General features: G+C 39.8%; 1 protein-coding gene across 3 annotated transcripts in view; it reads left to right on the top strand.

Moving 5' to 3' along the window:
* Positions 1-25,147, top strand: part of PHF20 (PHD finger protein 20) — a 144,374-nt gene that overhangs the window by 13,276 nt on the left and 105,951 nt on the right. For all 3 annotated transcript variants that reach the window (XM_046679353.1, XM_046679354.1, XM_046679352.1), the window contains one exon: positions 6,043-6,157. In XM_046679353.1, the coding sequence (XP_046535309.1) occupies positions 6,075-6,157 (83 nt within the window). In that variant the 5' untranslated portion in view covers positions 6,043-6,074. The remainder of the gene's footprint in view (positions 1-6,042; positions 6,158-25,147) is intronic.

Below are 25,147 nucleotides of genomic sequence, written 5' to 3' on the forward strand. Positions count from 1 at the left end.
ATGTGGGACGCCTGCTACAGCATGGCTTGCCAAGTGGTGCATAGATCTGCACCTGGGATCTGAACCGGTGAACCCCAGGCCACCGAAGCAGAACGTGCGAACTTAACCACTGTGTCACTGGGCCGGCCCCCAAACAATTTATTTTTATCCTGGGCTGTATTCTTCAGATTGAAATTACTGAGTCCAAGTGTATAAGCATTTTTGTTTTTTTTTTTTCTGCTTTTTCTCCCTAAATCCCCCTGGCACATAGTTATATATTTTTGTTGTGGGTCCTTCTAGTTGTGGCATATGGGACACTGCCTCAGCATGGCCTGACAAGCGGTGCTATGTCCGCGCCCAGGATCCGAACCAGTGAAACCCCGGGCCGCTGAAGCGGAGCGCGAGAACTTAATCACTTGGCCATGGGGCTGGCCCCTATAAGCAGTTCTATAGCTTGTTCCTTGCTTCCAGATTGAGGTATAAAAAGATGGTCATGGTTAGGGCCTCAGGGAGCGGTTCAAGTGTTCCAGTTTCCGCCCAGCTGGGCCAGTCTTAGGTTTTGTCCTTTCTGAAAAATTAAATATTTCTGCTTGTTATATAATGGTGTGATGATTTTGACACGACGTCTGTAAAGGATCCAATTGCTTAATCTTCCTGTATTCAAATTATGTTTATATCTAAAGGCATGAATATAAACATAGCAACGACTTTGGTAGGGAAAGAGGAAGGGCCTTTGAGAAGTGGTTTGTCTGCCTCTGGGATAATAAGAGGGATGTTTCCTGCCTTTGGGGACCTTGAAAGCTGCTGGCCCCTCTGCACCTCAGTTTCCTCTCTGTACCATGGGAACATCACATTTAGTCCTAACTGCATTTCTTGGTAGTTGTGAAGATCCAGTAAAATAGTATAAGAATGAAAGGACTTTCATATATTTAAATAACATTTTAAAGAACTATGAAGAAGTATAAAGAAGTAATCCAGAATTACAATCTTACCAACTAAATAATCCCTGCTGAAATTTTTTTTTAAAAAGTACATTCTTAAAGTTAGAAAATTCTAACAAGATGAAGATGAAAAGTTAAATTTTCTTGCTCTATTCCTCTCATTAAAGGAATCACTTAAAACAGTTTTCTTAGTTCTTTCCAAGAAATAATTTTATGAGTATGCTATAGTAGATCTGTTTATATTTGTCTCTCTGTTTATATTGAAAGGATAATACCATACATACACATGCCTCTATACCGTGACTTTATTTATTTATTTATTAATTATTTTATTAAGATCACATTGGTTACACCATGCCTTTTTTACTTGACAACGTATCTTGCAGATGGCTCCATATCAGCATCTACAGATTGCCATTATTCCTTTTAATAGCTATACAACATTCTGGTGTATAGGTGAACCATAGTTCGTTTAATTAGACCTCTTTTAACAGACGTTTTAGCTGCAGAAATTGCAAAGCTATATTGATCATCCTTACAAGTGATTTGGCAGACTTTCGGGGAAACAGGTAATTTGACAGACTTTGGAGGATATCTGTAGGATAAGTTACTGGTAGTGGGACTGCTGGGTTGCAAGCATGTGCATTTTTGTAAATAGTGCCAAGTTGTCTCTAGAAAAGCTTTTCCAGTTTATGCTTCTACCAGCTGTATAGGCATGCTCTTTTCTCCTCATCCCTGCAAATGCTGGGTATCCTACCTTTAAACTTTTTGCCTATCTCAAAAAGGAAAGAGTGTTACTTTGATTTGCATTTCTTTTAATTTAGGGTGAGGTCATGTGGATATAATATCACATGCTTCTTAGACCCTTGAATTACCACCCCCCGGTAATCTGCCAGTTCTTACGCTTTGCCCATTTTTAAGTGACTTGGTATGACTTTTTGTTCTCGGTTTGCATGCACTCTTTGTTAATAAAGGAAGTGAGCTCTTTGTCGTATATGTTGCATTTATTTTCTCCCAGTTTGTGCAAGTGCCCTTTAAACTGCTTTACACAGTGTACATTTCAAGCTTTCATTATCATTGATATGGGGGCATTGACTACAAGTACTGTGTTTAAGGAAATAAACTAGGCCGTCTGTCTCCTGTGTAGCAGTGAGCTCCCATTGTAGGGAAATTTGAATGTAAAGGAGTAATTTGAAGTCCTGCCAAGGTGTTTAAAATGGAATCCTATGTAAATACAGATTGCGTCAGATTTTGTTCTCTTAATTTTCTTTGGTGTCCTTATTGAACATATTCCCTTTTCCTCTTATTCTGGAAGCTGGAGATTTGTGGAAGAAAAAGCTAAGGCCCTGAAGAATGGATAAGTTAAAAGCTGCAGAATCTTGCATCTTGAGAAAAATTTGTGTTTAAAACTAAATGTGAGAAGTAAAAATGTACTTCTTATGTAATCTTTTTTTTTTTGATTCCTTCTTCTGGCTTGAACTTTTTTTTTTCTTTGCTGAGAAAGATTCACCCTGAGTGAATATCTCTGCCAGTCCTCTTCTATTTTGTATGTGGGTCGCTGCCACAGCTTGGCTGCCACCGAGTGGTGTAGGTCCACTCCTAGGAACTGAACCTGGGCCACTGAAGCGGAGTGTGCCGAATTTAACCACTAGGCCACAGGGCCAGCCCCTGTCTTGAAATTTTTTTAATTTTTAAATTTTCTATTCTTCTCCCCAAAGCTCCCCAGTATATAGTTGTATATTGTAGTTGTGAGTGCCTCTGGTTGTGCTATGTGGGATGCCACCTTAGCATGGGCTGATGAGCGGTGCCATGTCCGCGCCTGGCCTCTGAACTGGCGAAACCCCAGGCTGCCGAAGTGGAGTGTGTGAACTTAACCGCTTTGCCACGGGGCCGGCCCCTTGAAATCTTTTTTATTTGTTAGTAGATGTTGTCAAATTAAATTCAGACTTGCAGATGATTTTCCTGGTGTCCCTCCCCTTGGCCTTTGTTAGAGCTGGTTCATCTTGTCTCAGTGTCTCTGTTTGTCTTCCTGGGTAGACTGGACTGGGGGACTGAGTTGGATTTCTTATTCCTAATTTCTGGTACTATGTTTTACTGATAGTACTCACTAGTGGTTTGTTGAATGAATTAATGTGAAATTTAAAACAAACTGCCACCCCAGAGGAGTGGAGGAAAGATTGAGGATGCGACATGAAAGCCAGATTAGTCTTTTTGTTTTTTTGAGGAAGATTAGCCCTGAGCTAACATCTGCTGCCAATTCTCTTTTTGCTGAGAAAGAGTGGCCCTGAGCTAACATCCATGCCCATCTTCCTCCACTTTATATGTGGGAGGCCTGCCATAGCATGGCTTGCCAAGCGGTGCCATGTCCATACCTGGGATCCAAACCGGTGCACCCTGGGCCGCCGAAGTAGAATGTGTGAACTTAACTGCTGCACCATCCGGCCAGCCCCCAGATTAGTCTTTAGTCTTGTTCTGTGTGATACCAGAGAGTGAAACTTCAAACAAGTGGGTCAGAGTTAAAATAAAACAGATTTTCGTTTGTGTAAGGAAGACCTGACAATTCACCCTCAAGAGGAACTGGGTTTCTTGAGCCATTGGGAATAATTTGCTCATCTTCATTCATTCACTGCTTTGCTCCCACACTCATGTATTTTCATGGAAGTCCTCCTAGGGTACCTCGGTGGGAGGTTGGGTGGTAAAAGAAAGAATTCAGAAATCAAGCAGGGGCCTGCCCTGTGGCCAAGTGGTTAAGTATGCTCACTCCACTTCCTCGGGCCACGGTTTTGCCGGTTCGAATCCTGGGCACAGACATGGCACCTCTCATCAGGCCATGCTGAGGCGGCATCCCACATGCCACAACTAGAAGGACCCACAACTAAAAATATACAACTATGTACCAGGGGGCTTTGGGGAGAAAAAGGAAAAAGAAAATATTAAAAAAAAAAAGCCAGAAATCAAGCAGACCTGGGCTTTTGTTTTGGGGCCTGTCACTTAGCACTTGAACCTTAAGCTAAATTAGTTTAAGCCTAGCCTCCTCATTTGTGATAATAGAGTATTAATAGCCACTACCTATATAGTCCTTACTCTGTACCAATCCTGTGCTCCTCAAAGGGATTATCTCATTTCATCCTCATACCCTCTGCCTGGATAGGTACAGTCATGCACCGAATAATCACTTTTCAACTTTGAGATCAAGGGCAGATGACAGACTGCACATACAAAAGTGGTCCCATAAGATTAGTACCACAGAGCCTAGGTGTGTAGTTGGCTATACCATCTAGTTTTGGGTAAATACACTCTATGATGTTTATATGATGACGAAATCCTCTGAATGTGTCCCTGGCATTAAGGGTACATGACTGTACTATTATCACCATCCTCATTTTCTGAAGAGGAAACAAATTCAGAGAGGTTAAGTAATTTACCCAAATTCATTCAGCTAATCAGGGGTGGAGCTGAGGATTCAAGGCCAAACATTTAACCCCATTATGTTACTTTACGGGACCTGTATAAAAGAGCTGTCTCCCTGCAGAGGCTGACAAGTAACAGCTGCTGAGTGAGTGCTCAAGGCCGCTCTGCTTTTCTTCTTGTTTGGCGTCACCTTTTTATATAATCTGAGAGGCCAAACTGTTAATCTGAATGTTAACTAGTATGCATGATGTCAGAGCTAAACAGATCCATAATTTGGCCCAGTATTTTAGGCAAGCCAAAATGAAGACTTTTCTACTGATTTGATATCTCATTTTCCTGGAGAGTGTTAGGTAAAGCCAGTCAAACCTCTCACCCTTCCCTAGGGTCCATATAGTTGGAGCACTCCTGCTAACATAGCTTTTCAGTTAATAGGTTTCAGTTTCCATAATTGCTACTGTCAGCCATTCCTACCTTAGTTTGATTTGCTGTGTGTTCCCCAGTATCAGCCCTTCGGAGTGGTTATTTAATGGATAGCTCATCCTTCACATTATATATTTTTTTCCTTATGGAAAATTTTTGTTGTGAAAAACTTTTATAAATTTAGGAAATTGTTTAAGAGGAAAGAACAATCACCCACAACCTGTTCTTTTCTTGATTTTTTTTTTTAAAATGCACGTGAGTTTTAATGTGAACTCAAAGTGGTGTAATTTTGCATTCTGCCTTTCCGTATAATATATTGCAAGCAAATTCCTCCTAAGATGTAATGGTGTTACATATCAGATATGAGGGATTTTTCTGCATTCATCCATTGCAAAGGTTGTGCTCCTGGTATGAGGCAGCCGTTGCCCTGGCAGTGCTCTGGCATTACTTAGGCAGTGTAGGCTGTTGAGATCCAAAGTTTAGTGGGAGAGAATTTAGTCAGGGGTAGCCTGCTGTGTGGAGGTGGCCTGCTCAAGTGCCCCAAGAGGCTACATCTCCACCAGAACTACCACTAGCCCCTAAAGATAAATTTTACTAATATAGAAAATGACCACCAATCCCAATACCCAAAGGTTTAATAAAAGAATTTCTTGGGAAAATATGAATTGTCAGAATGGACTCAAGAAGAGGTGGAAAATAGAAATAGATCAAAGAGGATATAAATCTTTCTTGCCTAGCCTTCTAAAAGTAGGGCCAGAGATCAGTGTCATAGCTTTTGTTTGCTTCCTTTGTAGTGCTTAAATTCGTGGTAGTTACAGCTTGCAGTTACTTCACTTATTTGTTTACTGGCTACATTTTTGTCTTCCCTCAGTAGACTAGAGGCTTCATGAGGGCAGGAACTGTGTCTCTTTTGGTCTTGACTGTTTTCTGAAATAGCCTCTCAGCAGATATTTGTTGAATTCATTAGCAAATGATTGAATTTAACCCTGAGAGCAATTGTTTTTTGGAGTTCTGAGGGGTGCCCCTTATAGATGAGTCCTTGGTAAGCGGTGTTGAAGGAGGGTCCCCTCACAGTTTCAGAGACTGCAGGATGCTGCATCATAGAGGAGGAGGAACCACTGGAGGGCACACCTGTGTTAGGATGAGGGCAGGAGTGAAAGAGGGCGCTGATAGGGTTTCCTGGGGCTTTGTGTTTTGAATAATGCTTGTTTGTCTTTTATGTGTAGTGAGTGATGCTACACTCTGGGCAGACTTTGCCTAAGTTTCATAAATATTTAATTGGCTTTTTCAGGAGAATAAAGGCAGCCCAATTGATGACTGAAAATGACAAAGCATCCACCTAACAGACGAGGAATCAGCTTTGAAGTGGGAGCCCAGTTGGAAGCCCGGGACCGATTAAAAAACTGGTACTTTTACATTTTTCTGTTAATTAAATTCCTTCAGTAAAGGACTTTTGACAGAACTGATAACGAGGGGTAGCCTGGGCTTTTCTGTAACGTTTTCCTGCTCCCTGACTCTTGGAAGGTGGAAGGAGACAAGTCTAGAGCCATGGGAATATCCTTTCTCTTTGGTGCAGGGATCCCTGTGTCAAGGGGGCCATCCTGTGGCCCCCTGTTCTTGTTCATTTTCTCTTTCTGCCTGTTCATCTGAAGGAGTTATGGGAAGAAGCAGTGTACGTGGCTGCAGGGAAGGGAGGAGTTAATAGTGGCAGCTCTTGCTCTTTGCTGCCTCTCTGGAAGAAGAGAGGAGAGAAACATCAGGGATGGAAGAATGAAGAAAAGGAGTTAGATTGGAACAGCTCGTGTTGTGAACAGTCCCTCCTGTTTTCTGGGTGTGTTGTTGTGTGGTTGAAATTTAGTCATCATTAGATTTGGAAGCTGAAGGGTTGTAGTCCCAACTTAGTCATTGACTTGTGACCTCTGGCCGTTAATTAGCTGCTTTAAGCATCGGCTTCACCTATAAATGTGGATAGCTAGTAATATTGACCTCAGAGTTTTTCTGAGAATCAAATAATAGAATATGCCAGAAAAGACCTTATAAACCATAAAATAGAGTTCGTTTTTGAGGACATCCCAGAATTTGGTCATTTGTTAATGCTCAAGGTGAAGGTAGGAGTTTCAGAACTCAAATCTTTCTGAATTTTACAAGGAAGAGTGTAGCCCTTTTGGTAGGTTATCTCAAAATAGACAGGCTGACCAGTTCCTAGGGTATAGGAAGAGAAGACAGGGCAAGAGAAGCAGGGAAGTGGCTGAGGCAGAAAATATCTCTGTTGCCTTTTGGGGCTGCAAGGTTTGATGTTAGAATTAGCTTTGAACACCTAGTTGTTTTTAGGCTGTTTGTGTTATCTATAATTATTTCCTTGTTTGGTTTTTCAGTATTTTTTCAGGTAGCTTAGTCAAGGGTAGGAATTCTTTTTAGATTTGGAAAAAAAATAAAATGCAGAAAAAGTGAAAAAGTGCAGCTAACCGTAAAATAATAGGTGTACTTATCACTCAGAATTAATAAATATTAACATGTTGGTTTTATTTATATTTTAAAAATAAAAGACATAAAACATTTCTGATATAATGAAAGTACCTTTTATACCCTTCCCAATTCAGTTCCCCTCCCTCTTCCTAGAGGCTGCCAGCATCCTGAAATTGGTTGTATCCTTTCTGTCCATGTTTTTACATTCTTACTATGTATATGTATCCATAAATAATAGAATCATTTTGGGTGTTTTAAAAAAACTCATAGGAGTGGTATCATATTGCTCATTTCTGCATCTCATGTTTTTGTGATTTACCCATATTGATATATAAGATATTCATCCTAACTTCTGTCTAGAGTTCCATTGTATGAACATACCATATTTTGTTTATCCAGTCTCCTACTGATGGACATTTGGATTCCAGTTTTTCACTTTATGCACAGTGCTACTGTAAACATCTCTGTAAATGCCTCTTCCTGCACATGTGTGAGAATAGTTTTTGGGCAGTGGCTTTCAAACTTTTTTGACCACAGCTTATCTATATCCAGCGTGGTACTGCCCAAATACACATGTGAATTTAACTGAAGCAAAAATTTTATGGAATACTTCTTAACCTGAATACATGCATTGTGCTCTGATGTTTTTCTTCTGCATTGTGTGTATGTTTCCTTAATATACAAAAATGTTGGTCAAGAAGTGTTAATTTGATTTGATAATCTACTAATGGATCACGAACTGTAGTTTGCTAAGCCCTACTCCAGTGAATTTGTTAAGTAATCTGATATTCACGTTTTCAGTTTTACTAGAAATTGCCATTTGCTCTCCAAAATGGTTCTACTAAATTACCCTCTGACCAGTACTACATAAAACTTCCTTTTTCCACATCGTTACCAACCTGTGCCTTTGACAGACTTCCTGGTTTTGCCCGTCTGTTGATTATGAAATGTTATTGTTTTATTCTGTTTTTCTTATTTCTACTGAGGTTGAGCATCTTTTAATATGTGTGTTTTGTGACTTGCTCTTGACTATTTTCCTTTTGGATTGTTTGTCTTTTCTTAGTGATTTATAAATGTTTTAATAATTTATTACGGATTCCAATTCTTTGTCAATTTGTGTTGCAGAAATTGTCTACTAGTCTGTAGCTTGTCTTTTTAACTTGTTTCTTTTTTTTTTTTTCTGAAGTGTAGTTGACATACAATATTATGTTTGTCACCTTGTTTATGGTGTCTCTCATGGCATGTAAGTTTAAAATTTTAAATTTAAGCAAAATGATCAAACTTTACAATTTTTGCTTTTTGTGACTGGTATTTGAAATTCTTCCCTATCAGTTAGTTTAAAAAATATTCTCTTAAGTTCTTCTAGAAGTTTTAAAGTTTCGTTTTTCACATTTAGGTCTTTAATCTACCTATGAGATGCACTTGGTATCTAATTAGTGGTTTTATTCACCATGTGAATAACCAGTTGCCAGAAACTTCCTTTCCCCATTGATCTACAATACCACTTCTATGTATCAAGTCCCGTAAACTGGGTCTGTTCTGAGCTCTTTATTCTGTTCCATTAATTTATGTTTACTCTTGTGCTAATAAAACATTATCTAATTGATGTTGCTTTAAAATGTCTTAATATCTTTTAAGACAGCTTTCACCCTTTTGTGTTTTATTTTATTTGTTGTATTCTTAGATGTTTACTCTTTAATGTGAATTTTTATATCTGTCGGGTTTCTTGAAAAATGCTGTTAGAGTTTTGAGATAAATCGTATTGAATTTGTAATTACTTTGGGGGCTATTGACATCTATTTTCTTTTTTTTTTTAAGGTTTTATTTTTCCTTTTTCTCCCCAAAGGCTCCCCTGTACATAGTTGTATATTTTTAGTTGTGGGTCCTTCTAGTTGTGGCATGTGGGATGCCTGCCGCAGCATGGCTTGATGAGCAGTGCCGTGTCTGCGCCCAGGATTCAAACTGGTGAAACCCTGGGCCGCTGAAGCGGAGCGTGGAAACTTAACCACTCGGCCACAGGGCTGGCCCCTGACATCTTTTTTTTTTTATTAAGATTATGATAGATTACAGCCTTGTGAGATTTCAGTTGTACATTATTGTTAGTAATGTTTTGGGTATACTACTTCACCCTTTGTGCCCTCCCCCCACCCCCCCTTTTCCCTGGTAACCACTGATCGATTCTCCTTGTCTATATGTTAACTTCCACCTATAAGCAGAGTCATATAAAGTTCGTCTTTCTCTGTCTGGCTTGTTTTGCTTAACATAATACCCTCAAGGTCCATCCATGTTGTTGCGAATGGGACGATTTTGTCCTTTTTTATGGCTGAGTAGTATTCCGTTGTGTATATATACCATATCTTCTTTATCCAGTCATCAGTTTCTGGGCATTTAGGTTGGTTCCATGTCTTGGCTATTGTAAATAATGCTGCGATGAACATAGGGGTGCATGGGACTCTTGGGATTGCTGATTTCAGGTTCTTAGGATAGATAACCCAGTGGTGGGATGGCTGGGTCATAGGGTATTTCTATTTTTAACTTTTTGAGAAATCTCCATACTGTTTTCCATAGTGGCTACACTAGTTTGCATTCCCACCAACAGTGTATGAGGGTTCCTTTTTCTCTACAACCTCTCCAACATTTGTCACTCTTGGTTTTGGATATTTTTGCCAATCTAATGGGTGTAAGGTGATATCTTAGTGTAGTTTTGATTTGCATTTCCCTGATGGTTAGTCATGATGAGCATCTTGTCATGTGTCGTCTATTGGCCATCCTTATATCTTCTTTGGAGAAGTGTCTCTTCCTGTCCTCTGCCCATTTTTTGATCGGGTTGTTTGTTTTTTTGTTGTTAAGCTGTGTGAGTTCTTTGTATATTATGGAGATTAATCCTTTGTCGGATAAGTAGCTTGTAAATATTTTTTCCCAGTTAGTGGGCTTTTTGTTTCAATCCTGTTTTCCCTGGCATTGAAGAAACTCTTTAGTCTGATGAAGTCCCATTTGTTTATTCTTTCTATCGTTTCCCTCATCTGAGGAGTTATAGTGTCGAAAAGATTCTTTTGAAACTGATGTCAAAGAGTGTACTGCCTATATTCTCTTCTAGAAGACTTATTGTTTCAGGCCTAATCTTTAGGTCTTTGATCCATTTTGAGTTTATTTTTGTGAATGGTGAAAAAGAATGGTTGATTTTCATTCTTTTACATGTGGCTGTCCAGTTTTCCCAGCACCATTTGTTGAAGAGACTTTCTTTTCTCCATTGTAGGCCCTCAGCTCCTTTGTCAAAGATTAGCTGTCCATAGATGTGTGGTTTTATCTCTGGGCTTTCAATTCTGTTCCATTGATCTGTGCACCTGTTTTTGTACCAGTACCATGCTGTTTTGATCACTGTAGCTTTGTAGTATGTTTTGAAGTCGGGGATTGTGATGCCTCCGGCTTTGTTTTTCTTACTCAGGATTGCTTTAGCAGTTCACGGTCTTTTGCTGCCCCATATGAATTTTCGGATTCTTTGTTCAATTTCTGTAAAGAATGTCCTTGGGATTCTGATTGGGATGGCGTTGAATCTATAGATTGCTTTAGGTAGTATGGACATTTTAACTATGTTTATTCTTCCAATCCATGTGCATGGAATGTCTTTCCATCTCTTTATGTCGTCGTCAATTTCTTTCAAGAAAGTCTTGTAGTTTTCATTGTATAAATCTTTCACTTCCTTGGTTAAATTTATCCCAAGGTATTTTATTCTTTTCGTTGCGATTGTGAATGGGATTGAGTTCTTGAGTTCTTTTTCTGTTGGTTCATTGTTAGTGTATAGAAATGCTACTGATTTATGTATGTTGATTTTATACCCTGCAACTTTGCTGTAGCTGTTGATTGTTTCTAATAGTTTTCCTATGGATTCTTTGGGGTTTTTTATATATATAAGATCATGTCATCTGCAAACAGTGAGAGTTTTACTTCTTCATTGCCTATTTGGATTCCTTTTATTTCTTTTTCCTGCCGAATTGCTCTGGCCAACACCTCCAGTACTATGTTGAATAGGAGTGGTGAAAGTGGGCACCCTTGTCTTGTTCCTGTCCTCAGAGGGATGGCTTTCAGTTTTTGTCCGTTGAGTATGATGTTGGCTGTGGGTTTGTCATATATGGCCTTTATTATGTTGAGGTACTTTCCTTCTATACCCATTTTATTGAGGGTTTTTATCATAAATGGTTGTTGGATCTTGTCAAATGCTTTCTCTGCATCTATTGAGATGATCATGTGGTTTTTGTTTCTCATTTTGTTAATGTAGTGAAACACGTTGATTGACTTGCGGATGTTGAACCATCCCTCTGTCCCTGGTATAGATCCCACTTGATCATGGTGTATAATCTTTTTGATGTATTGCTGTATTCGGTTTGCCAGAATTTTGTTGAGGATTTTTGCATCTATGTTCATCAGTGATAGCGGCCTGTAGTTCTCCTTCTTTGTGTTGTCCTTGTCAGGTTTGGGGATCAGAGTGATGTTGGCTTCATAGGGAACTTCATAGGGAACATAGAGTGTTAGGGAATACTCCATCTTCCTCAATTTTCTGGAATAGTTTGAGAAGGATAGGTATTAAATCTTCTTTGAATGTTTGGTAGAATTTTCCAGAGAAGCCGTTTGGTCCTGGACTCTTATTTTTGGGGAGGTTTTTGATTACTGTTTCTATTTCTTTACTTGTGATTGGCCTATTCAGATTCTCCATTTCTTCCTGGTTCAGTTTGGGGAGGTTGTAAGAGTCCAGGAATTTGTCCATTTCTTCTAGGTTGTTCAATTTGTTGGCATATAGTTTTTCATAGTATTCTCTTATGATCCCTTGTTTTTCTTTGGTATCTGTTGTGATTTCTCCTCTCTCATTCCTAATTTTATTTATTTGAGATTTCTCTCTTCTTTTCTTGGTGAGTCTGGCTAAGGGTTTGTCGATTTTTGTTAATTGGCCCCTGACATCTTTATGATAAGAGTTTCCATCTATGAAAATATTATGTCTTTGTATTATTCACATTTTTCTTTATGAACTTCAGTAATGTTTTATAACCTCCATAAAGATTTGCATATCATCTATTAGATTTATTCCTAAGTACCTTCTAGTTTTTGTTGCTTCTGTGAATGGATTTTTTTTTTCTTTTTTTGCTGAGGAAGATTTGCCCTGAGCCAACATCTGTTGCCAATCTTCCTCTTTTTGTATGTGAGCTGCCACCACAGCATGGCCTCTGACAGATGAGTGGTGTAGGTCTGCACCAGAACTGAACCCAGGCCCCCCAAGTAGAGTGTGCTGAACTTAACCACTACGCCACTGGGGCTGGCCCCTGGATGGATTTTTTTCTTTTGGTGAGGAAGATTCTCCCTGAACTAACATCTGTTGCCAATCATTGTTTTTTTTGTTTGTTTCTTTTTTTGTTTTCCTTGAGGAAGGTTAGCCCTGGAGCTAACATCTGTGCCAATCTGCCTGTACTTTTTGGATGTGGGATGCCTCCACAGCATGGCTGATGAGTGGAGTACATCGATGCCAAGATCTGAACCCATGAACCTGGGCTGTTAAAGCACAGCACGTGGAACTTTAACCACTTGGCCATGGGGCCAGTCCCTGAATGGATCTTTCAGAGACTTTTTTTGTGTGTGTATGAGAAGATTGGCCCTGAGCTAACATCCGTTGCTAGTCTTTCTCTTTTTATTTGAGGAAGATTGTCCTTGAACTAACATCTGTGCCAGTCGTCTTTTATTTTTTGGATGTGGGATGCCACCACATCATAGCTTGACGAGCAGTGTGTAGGTCTGTGTCCAGTATCTGAACTCGCAAACCTCAGGCCCCCAAAGTGAAGTGCACGAACTTAACCGCTACACCTCTGGGCTGGCGCCGGAATGGATCTTTTCTTTTTGAGGAAGATTAGCCCTGAGCTAACATCTGCCGCCAATCCTCCTCTTTTTGCTGAGGAAGACTGGCCCTGGGCCAATATCTGTGCCCATCTTCCTCCACGTCATGTGTGGGATGTCTACCACAGCATGGCTTGCCAGGTGGTGCCATGTCTGCACCTGGGATCCAAACCGGCAAACCCCAGGCCACTGAAGCAGAGTGTGCAAACTTAACCCCTGCACCACTGGGCCAGCCCTGAATGGATCTTTTTATGTTACATTTTCTCTTTGGTTAATGGTAGTTATGTAGGAGTGCTGTTGAGTTTTTTTTTTTTTTGTTAACCAAATTCAATGTTTGGACTTTATTGAGATCGTTCAAAAATAAACTGCTAAAAAAAGATGTATAACATTTATGAGATTGTTGGAAATTTGAACATGATTAATGATATTAAAGAATCATTAGGGCTGGCCTGGTGGCGCAGTGGTTAAGTTCGCATGTTCCGCTTTGGCGGCCCGGGGTTTGCTGGTTTGGATCCTGGGTGCGGACATGGCACCGCTTGACACGCCATGCTTGGCACACCACGCTGTGGTAGGCATCCCACATAGAAAGTAGAGGAAGATGGGCACGGATGTTAGCTCAGGGCCAGTCTTCCTCAGCAAAAAGAGGAGGATTGGCAGCAGTTAGCTCAGGGCTAATCTTCCTCAAAAAAAAAAAATTAAAAATTAAAAAAAATTAAACTATAAAAAGAACAAAAGAAAGAATCGTTAACTTTTTTAGGTATGGAAATGGTTTTGTACCTATGTTTTAAAGAGTCCTTGTTTTTTAGAGGCTTTTTACTGACATATTTATAAATAAAATGATATGTTGTCTGGGATTTACTTCAGAGATAATGTGACAGGAGAAAAGGATAAGAGGATAGGGGAAGCAGAAGTGGCTATGAGTGATGACTACGTGAGAGTTTATTGCTGTTGAGTTTTGTATGCTGATCGCCTATCCAGAAACTGCTGCATTTTCATGTTTGTTCTGATGGTTTTTTTTTTGGATTTTCTACATAGACTGTCATGTATCTGCAAATAAATATTTTGCCTCTCCCTTTCCAATCCTTATGCCTCTCGTTTCTTTTCCTTCCTTCCTTCCCTCCCTTTTTCTTTCCTTCTCTTCCTCTCTCTCTTCTGTTTTCATTGGCCAGGGCCACATGAGCATGATGTCTTGTTTGATTTTAACAGGAACGTGTGAACTTACACCGTTAAGTTCTGTATGATTAGGAAACTGTAGGACTGTGGCAGATTGTTTAATCGTATTAAGGAAGTTCCTGTCCTATTCCTTGTCAGGAAGTTTCTTTTGTTTTTTTTAAGCCTGAGTGAATGTTGAATTTTATCTGATGTTTCTGGGCATCTAATTAATTGACCATATGTATTTTTTTCCTTTAATCTATTAGTATAGTATGTGACATTAGTTGATTTTCTAATGTTGAACAATTCTTCCTTGCATTCCTGGGTAAAACCTATTAGGTCATTTATGTAATGAATAAATTACAAGATTCAGTTTGCCAATATTTTATTTGGAATTTTGACATCCATGTTCACTGTATTCTTGGTTTTGATCTCTTCTTGTACTATCCTGATCTAGTTTCAATCTATTGTTATACTAGTCTTAGAAAATGAACTGGTTTTTTTGTTTTTTCTCTGGAACAATTTCTTGAAGCTTTCTAAATCTTGCCTATACTCCTTTTTGCAAAAATAAATTTTGGACTTCCAAGTCAAATATTTTAGAGATTTTATTTTTCCTTTTTCTCCCCAAAGCCCCCCAGTACCTAGTTGTAGATTCTAGTTGTGGGTTCTTCTAGTTGTGACATGTGAGATGCTGCCTCAGCGTGGCCTGAGGAGCGGTGCTATGTCTGCGCCCAGTATCAGAACTGTCAAAACCCTGGACCGCTGAAGCAGAGTGCGAGCTTAACCACTCGGCCAGGGGGCCGGCCCCCATAGGATCATTTCTAAAGATTAAATGGCTAGGTCCCTTTGGGTGCAGATGACTACAAAGAGAAATCCAGTGTCTTTGAGTCACCTTCTGATAAGCTTGCTGCCTTGAATGCCTTTTCAAAAGGAGATATAGCAAATCAACAGCCCAGTCTGTTGAACTTCAGGTTGTAAGCATTTCCACAAATGTTTTTAAACTGTCATCTGGTATACTGACAAATGCTTGTAGAGTGAAAAGTTCTGGATTAGAGTCTCATATGCTCTAATTACTAGCTGAGTTTACTTGGTCAAGTTACTTTACCTCTCCCAGCCTCAGTTTGCATGTAATCAGAATGGAGAATTATAATTGGATTATGTGGCTTAGATAAGATCATTCTCTTAGAAGCGTTTTGGTACTCTATGTTACCAGGAAAATACAGCTGTTAATTTTCTTCTTAATCATGTCTACTCAAAAAGTGAATACATTATGGCCAGCTTGTAAGAAGTTTTAGGACCAAAAGTCTAAAGGTAACATTTAAAAGAGAACCCTTGGGCCAGAAAATTAATAGTAACTAACATTTGTTGATTATCCATGCTGGTCGTCATGTACTTCTTGGGTCATCTTGCTTAATCTCCAATTAATAGTCCCATGAGATGGGGCTCCTGTTATTTGCCTCATTTTATCAGTAAGAAAAAGGAGGCCCAGGGAGATGAAGTCATTTGCCTAGGGTCATACAGGTGTAGGACCCCAGTTTGAACCCAGATAGGATTGAGTTCATAGCCTCTTTGAAATAGCCAGAATTCTCCCAAGTGTTTAATGTTTCTGACTCCTAAATTTTAAAAAACACTGAAAAACACATTCTGATAATGTTTGCCTGAATTCCTAATGTAGCGGACTGGCATTTAATTGTTTGGTTAAATCTTTGACTTTGAATGTTTTTGACAAGAATAATGGAGGATTTGTTTTATCTTTAGATTGGAAGTGGTTGTGTTTTCTCCTTCATAAATGATTATACTAAGTAATACATTGCAGTACAATAAGTAACACATTACAGTAAGTAGTGTTTCTGCAGTATGGAGCCACATATTGTGTGTGTGTTTTCAGTCCATTGAGATAAGATATGATTATGGGGGTTAGGGTCCAGGTCTTCATCACTTATTTCCTTTTGACTTTTCACCTCTGAATCCTTGGATTATGTGTTCTTATTTTTGGGATCCTAAAGTAAATGAATTTCAGCTTTTTATTATGAAAATTTTCAAACATAGTGAAAAGTTGAGAGAATACCTTTCAGCTGTATTCACTAATTGTTAGCATATTTACCCAATTTGCTTTATATACTTATTGTAATGTAATTAATTATAATTAGCAATAATTCGATAATATCTAATATCTAGACCATATTCAGATTTTCCTCTTGTCTCAAGAATGTCTTTGCAAAACCAAGATTCAGTCAAGGTTCAGATAGTACATTTTTGTTTTTATGTCTCTTTAGTTGCTTTTATTCTACGATGATCCTTCTCTTTTCCCCACTCTTTCCCCCTTCATGGCGTTATTTATTTATTTTTAAGAGTTTTGAACAGTTGTTTCCACGTTCTGGGTTGGTCATAGTGTTTTCTCATGGTTCATAGTGAGTTTAACTTGTTTCTTGTATTCTCTTATGTTTCCTGTAAACTGGAAGTTAGGTTAGACTTCAGATTAAACACTTTTTTGCAGAATGTTTCAGTGGTAACGCTGTGTGTTTTATATTGCATCACATGCAGGACACATAAAGCTAGGTCATCTCACTGTTCTATGTATCACTTGGGTAAGATAATGACTACTCTCTCTCCCCATTTTAAAGGGGTATTTTTCTCTGTGAAAGTAGTAAATGATTTGCGGGGATGCTTTTGTACGTGTCAATATCATGTTACCGTCCCACACCATTTAGCTAATGATTTCAGCCTCCATTGATAATCCTTGCCTGAATCAGTTATTATACTGGAAGTGGAAGAATAGTTATTTTATGCCTTTGTCCTTCTGTCTGTGTTTTATTAGGTTGATGTTCTTCTGTAAGAAGAGCTTTTATTTTTGGTCTTTTTTCCTTTTTAAGGATCACTAAGGTCTCAGATTTTTCATTATTCTCTTTGGTGCTAAAGTTATTCCAAATTTGGCCAGTGGGAGGCCCTTTAAACATTTTGTTCTTTTTTTTTCTTTTTTTTTTTAAAGATTTTATTTTTTCCTTTTTCTCCCCAAAGCCCCCCGGTACATAGTTGTGTATTCTTCGTTGTGGGTTCTTCTAGTTGTGGCATGTGGCATGGGGGATGAGCAGTGCCATGTCCACGCCCAGGATTCGAACTAACGAAACACTGGGCCGCCTGCAGCGGAGCGCGCGAACTTAACCACTCGCCACGGGGCCAGCCCTAAACATTTTGTTCTTTTGACATACTTATTTTAACATGCTCTTTTGACATACTCATTAGTCCTTGAGCAGTTTCTTGTTTTCTGGCACTACTAGAAGCCCCAAATTTATCTTCCACATGTCCTGCTCCAGACCCTGGAGTCAACCATTTCTCCGAAGCCTGGTTCCTTTTAGTTGGAAGTGGTGTTTAGAAATTGAGCTCTGAGCACAGGGTGTGTTTATTGCTGCTAGAGTCTCATTGTTTGTAGGTCTTTTTAGTGGATACAGCTAAGAAACTTTTTGAAAAATTATGAGTTCATTTTGGTATTTTTAATTTAAATTTAACATTTTGTAATTTATATTTTTGCCTTTCTTTTTTCTTTTCTTTCCTTTTTTTTTTGAGGAAGATCAGCCCTGGGCTAACATCTGCTGCCAATCCTCCTCTTTTTGCTGAGGAAGACTGGCCCTGAGCTAACAGCCATGCCCATCTTCCTCTACTTTATATGTGGGACACCTACCACAGCTTGGCTTGCCAAGCAGTGCCATGTCCACACCTGGGATCCGAACCAGCGAACCCCAGGCTGCCAAAGAGGAATGTGCGAACTTAACTGCTGCACCACCGAGCTGACCCCTCTTTTTTCTTTTATATTGAAAATCTTTGTTCCTAATCACGCTAATATATTAACCTATATGCCATATTCTACATCATATACGAAGTAGTGTCAAAGTTATGATACCAATATTACTACTAACACATCTACTGAGTGAAGTTTAAGATTTTTTTTGACATTTAAAATATGTTGTAAATAGAATTCCAAACTAAATAATGTGAGTTCTTTTTTAGTACTCTTACAGTATGATTTTATTTCTACATTTTATTTTATTTATTTATTTTTTGGGGGGAAAGATTAACCCTGAGCTAACGTCTGCTGCCAATCCTCCTCTTTTTGCTGAGGAACACTGGCCCTGAGCTAACATCCGTGCCCATCTTCCTCTACTTTCTATGTGGGATGCCTACCACAGCATGGCTTGCCAAGCGGTGCCATGTCTGCACCCAGGATCCGAACCAGCAAACCCTGGGCCGCCGAGAAGCGGAATGTGCGTACTCAACCGCTTCGCCACCTGGCTGGCCCCGAAGGTAGGAAGTCTTAGACTGCAGTGCAGTTCTCAGAAAGTTTTGGCAAAGGAGATAGGGAGTCCTCAAACCAAAGTTGCCGTCAAAAGAGTCTTGTCTCCCAGGAAGAGTCTTGTCTTAGTATCCCTGCTCACTCAGTCATTGGCTGGGAGCAGCCCTAGGGGAGTATGGAGATGGCACAGAGGTGGTGATGGGTTTAGAGTTGCTGCAACTGTAGCTGGGGTCACTTACTAGCTACTCGATAAAGATGTGGTAGCTGCAGTTTCAAGGCAGCCACAGGTGGGCTATCTGTTTTGTTCACTGAGAAATCTCCAGTGCCTCAAAATTGTACCTGACATATAATAGGTACTCAAAATATTTGTAGACTGAGTTCCCAGTGATTGTAGGAAAACATCTTCTAGGTTGTTTTGATTGCTTACATTCTTAAGTCTGAGAGAAAATGTTTTAATAATGCAGAATTAGAAGAAATTATGTAAAGATCTGACTCTGTGCCAGGCTCTCCATATGCAGCTTCTTTGTTAAATCTTCTCAGCAAGCTGTGAGGTTGTTTGTTGTTTCAGTTTTATAAATAAGGGAAGAAACTGAGGCTCACAGAGGTGGAAGTCCTTTGTCCCAAATTTCAGAGGTGGTGAGTGGTAGAGCTGGGATTTGAACCCTTCTGGATCTGACTCCAAAGGCTACCCATGCCTCCCAGGTGATTTCTTTCTCTGCTGATATTTTTCTGGGTGCTCTTCCATATTTTCTGGATTTGCTGCTCGTTGCAGGAAAAAAAGGCATGAAAAGGGCTAAAGTATTTTTCAAAACCCATGTGACAGTAGAAGTATATGGAAACACAAATGTGACCCAGAGTGGGTGAGTGGGTCTTTCTGGATTGGTGCTTTTATATTTAGAATAAGTCTATATCTTTGATTTATTTTGTCTGTGTTGCTTGTATAGAAGTCTGGTTTTTCTCTCCTCTTTGTATACTGCATATATCATACTTCTGTTAAATTAACAACAATAGCAATGACAGGTAACATTTATCAGAGATTTGCCATGTGTTTGCTTTACATGGGCGATCTCATTTAATCCCCCATAGAAGGCCATTTATTTATTTATTTATTTTCTCCTTTTTCTCCCCAAAGCCCCCCAGTACACAGTTGTATATTCTTCATTGTGGGTCCTTCTAGTTGTGGCATGTGGGACGTTGCCTCAGCGTAGTTTGATGAGTAGTCTCATGTCCGTGCCCAGGATTCGAACCAACGAAACGCTGGGCCGCCTGCAGCAGAGCGCACGAACTTAATCACTTGGCCACGGGGCCAGCCCCAAGAAGCCCATTTTGAAATGAAGCTCAGAGGTAAAATGACTTGCCCAAAGTTACAAATTAATCACTGATGAATCTGAGACTTACCCAGTTCTGTGTGATGAAAGTGTTCTGTATACCTTACCAGAATTTATTTGTAAATCATCCAAAGTAGTTTTTTGTAAATTACTCAATCCCAAAGAAATCATGGAATAAGGCTTTTTATTTTTTTTTAGAGAGTGGAGTTTGTAAAATACAGATTTAGATTTTTCATGGAGATCATTAGTTCTCAAAGCAGGTTATCACACCAAGCAGACTGTGGAATATTGATAAGAATCTGTGTTTTACTTGTGGACCTGCCACTTTGGGGTGAACTTTCCGCATATCCATTTCCTGCTTTGTGGGTGGAGTAATCCTGTCTGCCTGCCTTACCTCCAGGGTTGTGTAGATGGACTGACTGTCTAACGTGTAAGAGGCTGCAGTTTACTAGTAACGATGTCTTGTGGATAGAACGGAAGCTGCTTGTTCTGCTGCCTTCTTCCTGTCATCTGTGAGGAGCGCACCATCTGCCCTTGACAGTAGGCCTAGCCTTCCCTGTTCTTGCTCTGAATACAGTGAAAAGAGCTCCTTCTGTCTGAGGCTTCTCTTTGGCATGTTTCCACTACTTTGTTTCCATTTAAGTTGATCATGGTCTCCTTCCAGTTCTTGTACGAAGGTTTTTAAAATCTGAGTTTCATAATGTGCTTAGCTCTCTTTCTTTTTTATTTCTCTTTCATTGGGATTATTTGCACTGATCAAGTCTGAGTTCTGGTTCATACCTCTTCACTTCATGTACCATCTTTTTTTTTTTAAGTAATCTTTCATTTCTAAGCTTTCCACATACACGTACTGAGTGTCTGTGTGAGTCAGGCATTATGCTAGGCACTATGGAATGAAGAAAAATCACATAGGTTCCTCAAGAAGTTTAGAGGCCAGCAGGGTATGCAGCTTTGACTTTTAGCATTGCTGGCCAACGATTGTTAATCATATATTCTCATGCTTATGTCTTTGTCAATAGCTCACATTTATTGAGTGATTTACTATGTGCCAGGTACAAGTGTAAAGGCTTTACATGTTATACCCCATTTAATCCTCACAACACTATCAGGTGGGTACTTTTATTATTCTCATTTTATACATGAGGAAACGGAGGCACAGAGCAGTTAACTAAGTTGCCCAAAGTTGCAAGCTGGTAAGTGGGAGATTTGGGATTTGCATCCAGGTAGTCTGGCTTTTGAGCATGACAAGGGTATGGCTTTGATCCCCATGCTGTGTCCTGTACCTAGGATAGAGAGTAAAGTCCCTGAAATTAATTACGGTAGTCCCTCCTTATCTGTGGGGGATATGTTCCAAGACCCTCAGCGAATGCCTGAAACTGCAGATAGTAATAAACTCTATATATACCATGTTTTTTTCCTATGTATACATACCTATGATAAAATTTTAACTTGTAAATTAGGCACAGTAAGAGATTAACAACAATAATAAACAGAACAATTAAAACAATATAGTGTAATAAAAGTTATGTGAATGTGGTCTCTCTCTCTCAAAATACCTTATTGTACTCTGTCTACTCTTCCTCTTGTGGTGATGTGAAATGATAAAATGCTTACATGATGAGATGAATGACATAGGCATTTTGACTTAGCGTTAGGTTACTATTGACCTGACATTGTCGTCTGCTTCCAGATCATGGTTGAGCACTGGTAACTAAAATTAGGGAGAGTGAACTGTGGATAAGGAGGGACTACTGTATAACATGAGGTGATATTTACTCTGTACAGAGTTCATGTACAAACCCCTGTGGGAGAACAGTTGATTTCGTGTGTGGGAATTTCAGAAGGCTGCACAAAGATGAGTTGATGCCAAGTCATTTATTCAGTGCTAGATGCTGGATATATAGTGGTGATTAGGACAGACATAGTTTCCAGTCTTTCGGAACTGACAGTCCAGTGGAGATAGATAGACCATAAACAAATAGACCAATACATGTAATGTTAGGTAGTGATAAATGCTAGGAAGAGGAAGAAGTAAGTGGACAGACAGTGACACTGTATGTGTCTGAGGGATGCTTTTTTATATGTAGAGTACTTAGGGAAAGTCTGTCTGACAAGGAGTTGTTTGAGTACTGATCTGAAGTGAGGGAGCCGGGTGGATATCCAGGGGAAGAAGGTTCCAGGCAGAGGCAGCCAAGGCACAAGCCCTGAAATAGAAGCATGCGGGACGTGTTCAAGCAATAGAAGGTGCGTAGGTAAAGAGTGAGGGGCCAGAAGTAGGAAATTAGTCCAGATATGTTAGCAGGAGCTAGATTGGCCGTAATTGGGGGTTTGGACTCTATTCTAAATGTTTTAAACAGGGAAGTAACATTTTCTGACTTCAGTTATTAGAAGTGGCTATGGTTACTGTGTGTAGAATATGCTGTAGGCAGGTGTGGGCAGAAACAGGGAGAACAGTAAGGAGTCTTTTTGTAGTAGTCCAGATTAAAGGTGATAGTTGCTTGAACTAAAAAGCTATGGTAGAGATGATGAGAAACGATCAGAGTCTTTTTTTTTTCCTAAGATTTTATTTTTTTCCTTTTTCTCCCCAAAGCTCCTCAGTACATAGTTGTATATTCTTCATTGTGGGTCCTTCTAGTTGTGGCATGTGGGATGCCGCCTCAGCGTGGTTTGATGAGCAGTGCCATGTCCTCACCCAGGATTCGAACCAACGAAACCCTGGGCCGCCTGCAGCGGAGCGCACGAAGTTAACCACTGGGCCACAGGGCCAGCCCCAGAGTCTGGGTATTTTTGAAGGTACAGCTAACAGATTTGCTGATGATGTTGTGAGGGACAGAAGAATGAAAGATGACTCCAAGGGCTTTTGGTCTAACTACTAGTAGAGTTGCTATTTGCTGAAATGGGGAAGATCAACAGTTTGGTTTTGAACATGTTAAGTATGGGGCTCCTTTGAGACGACCAAGGGTAGACGTTGAGCAGATTGTTGAATAACTGAGTCAAGTGTGCAGGTGTGAGCTCTGGGTTAGATATAGAAATTTGGGAGTTGGCTGGGAGTCTATGGGATTAAAAAAGAAAGACTTTATTTTTTAGAGCAGTTTTAGGTTCACAGTAAAATTGAGCAGAAAGTACAGAGTTCCTATGTAAACTCTAACCCACACATGCACATAGCCTCCTCCACTATCGGTATCCTGCATCAGAGTGGTACGCTTGTTATAATTGATAAACCTATGTTGACACATCATTATCACTCCATAGTTTACATGGGGGCTACTTTTGGTGTTTTACATTTTATGGGTTTTGACAAATGTATAATGATGTATATCCACTATTATAATATCATACAGAGTAGTTTCACCGTCCTAAAAGTCCTGTGTGCTTCGCCTGTTCATCCCTTCCTCTTCTCTAAACCCTGGCAACCACTAATCTTTTTACTGTCTCTGTAGTTTTGCCTTTTCCATAATGTCTTATAGTTGGACATACACACAGTACGTAGCCTTTTTAGATTGGCTTCTTCCATTTAGTAATATGCACGCATTTAAAGTTCCTTCATGTCTTTTCATGGCTTAATAGCTCTTTTCTTTTTAGTGCTAAATAATACTCCATTGTGTGGATGTACCACACTTTGTCCATTCACCTACTAAAGGACATCTTGGTTGCTTCCAAGTTTCGACAATTATGAATAAAACTGTTATAAACAGCATGTGTAGGTTTTGTGTGGACGTAAGTTTTCGCCTCATTTCCTTAAATACTAAAGAGCACTATTGATTGCTGGATTGTGTGGTAAGGGGATGTTAGCTTTGTAAGAAACCGCCATACTGTCTTCCAAAGTGGCTGTACCATTTTGCATTTCCACCAGCAATGAATGAGAGAGTTCCTGTTGCTCCACATCCTCACCAGCATTTGGTGTTGTCAGTGTTTTGGATTTCGGCTATTCTAATAGGTGTGTAGTGGTATCTCATGGTTGTTTTAATTTGCAATTCCCTAATGAAATATGATGTTGAACATTTTTTCATATGCTTATTTACCATCTGTATATTTTCTCTGGTGAGGTGTCTGTTAGGTCTTTTGCCTGTTTTTTAATTCGTTGTTCATTTTCTTACTGAGTTTTAACAGTTCTTATATGTTTTGGATAACAATTCTTTATCAGATGTGTCTTTTGCAAGTATATGGGGTTTAAGGCTGTAAGACTGGATGGGTTCATTTAGTGTTACACTGTCCAAAAAAGTAGCCACTAGCCACATGTGGCTGCTTAAATAAAATAAAAAATTCAGTACCTCAGTCACACTAGCTACATTTCCAGTGCTCAGTAGCCACGTACGGCTAGTGGCTACCATATTGGAGAGCAGAGAAATAGGAAGTTTCCATCAAGAAGGTGCTATTGGACAGTGCTGACCTAGAGAGTCAGTATAGATAAAGAGGGAGGAGTAAGTCCTTGAAGCCTTCAAGTGTCTAGATGTTAGCAGGTAAAGGCGAGACAGCAAGAGACTGAGAAGGAGTGACTATTAAGGCAGGGGGAAGTCCATGAGGAGGGTGTCCAGAGGCCAAGTGCTAAAAGTAAGGAGTAATCACCTCAGTCTAGTGATGCTGGTGGGTCAAGTAAGGTGAGGATTGAGTGACAGTTGATTTGGTCACATGAAGGTTATAGATGACCTTGATGAGTTGTTTTAATGGAGTGGTGGAGACAAAAGCCTGATTATCATGTGTTCAAGGAAGATGGGAGGGGAGAGACTGATGTGGTGTACAAGTGGAGGGATTGGTCATTGATAGGAGCACATGTTCATTTGTTATAAGGGGAAGGGGGAGACAGAGTATACAGGTACAGATGAAGGTCAGCTGGTAGAGTTGGTGATGGGAGCATGTGTTTTCTGTTTTTTTTTTTTTAAAGATTCACACCTGAGCTAACAACTGTTGCCAGTCTTCTCTTTTTTTTTCCATTCTTCTCCCCAAAGTCCCCCAGTATGTAGTTGTATATTCTAGTTGTGACTGCCTCTGGTTGTGCTGTGTGGGACGCTACCTCAGCGTGGCTTGATGAGTGGTACCATGTCTGCGCCCAGGATCCGAACCAGCGAAACCCCGCGCTGTGGAAGCGGAGCATGCGAACTTAACCACTCGGCCACGAGGCCAGCCCCCTCTTTATTTTCTTTTTTTTGAGGAAGATTAACCCTGAGCTCTAACTACTACCAATCCTCCTCTTTTTGCTGAGGAAGACTGGCCCTGAGCTAACATCCGTGCCCATCTTCCTCTACTTTCTATGTGGGATGCCTACGCACAGCATGGCTTTTTGCCAA

Source organism: Equus quagga, chromosome 12, assembly GCF_021613505.1.
Source record: "Equus quagga isolate Etosha38 chromosome 12, UCLA_HA_Equagga_1.0, whole genome shotgun sequence".
Taxonomy (NCBI): Eukaryota; Metazoa; Chordata; class Mammalia; order Perissodactyla; family Equidae; genus Equus; species Equus quagga.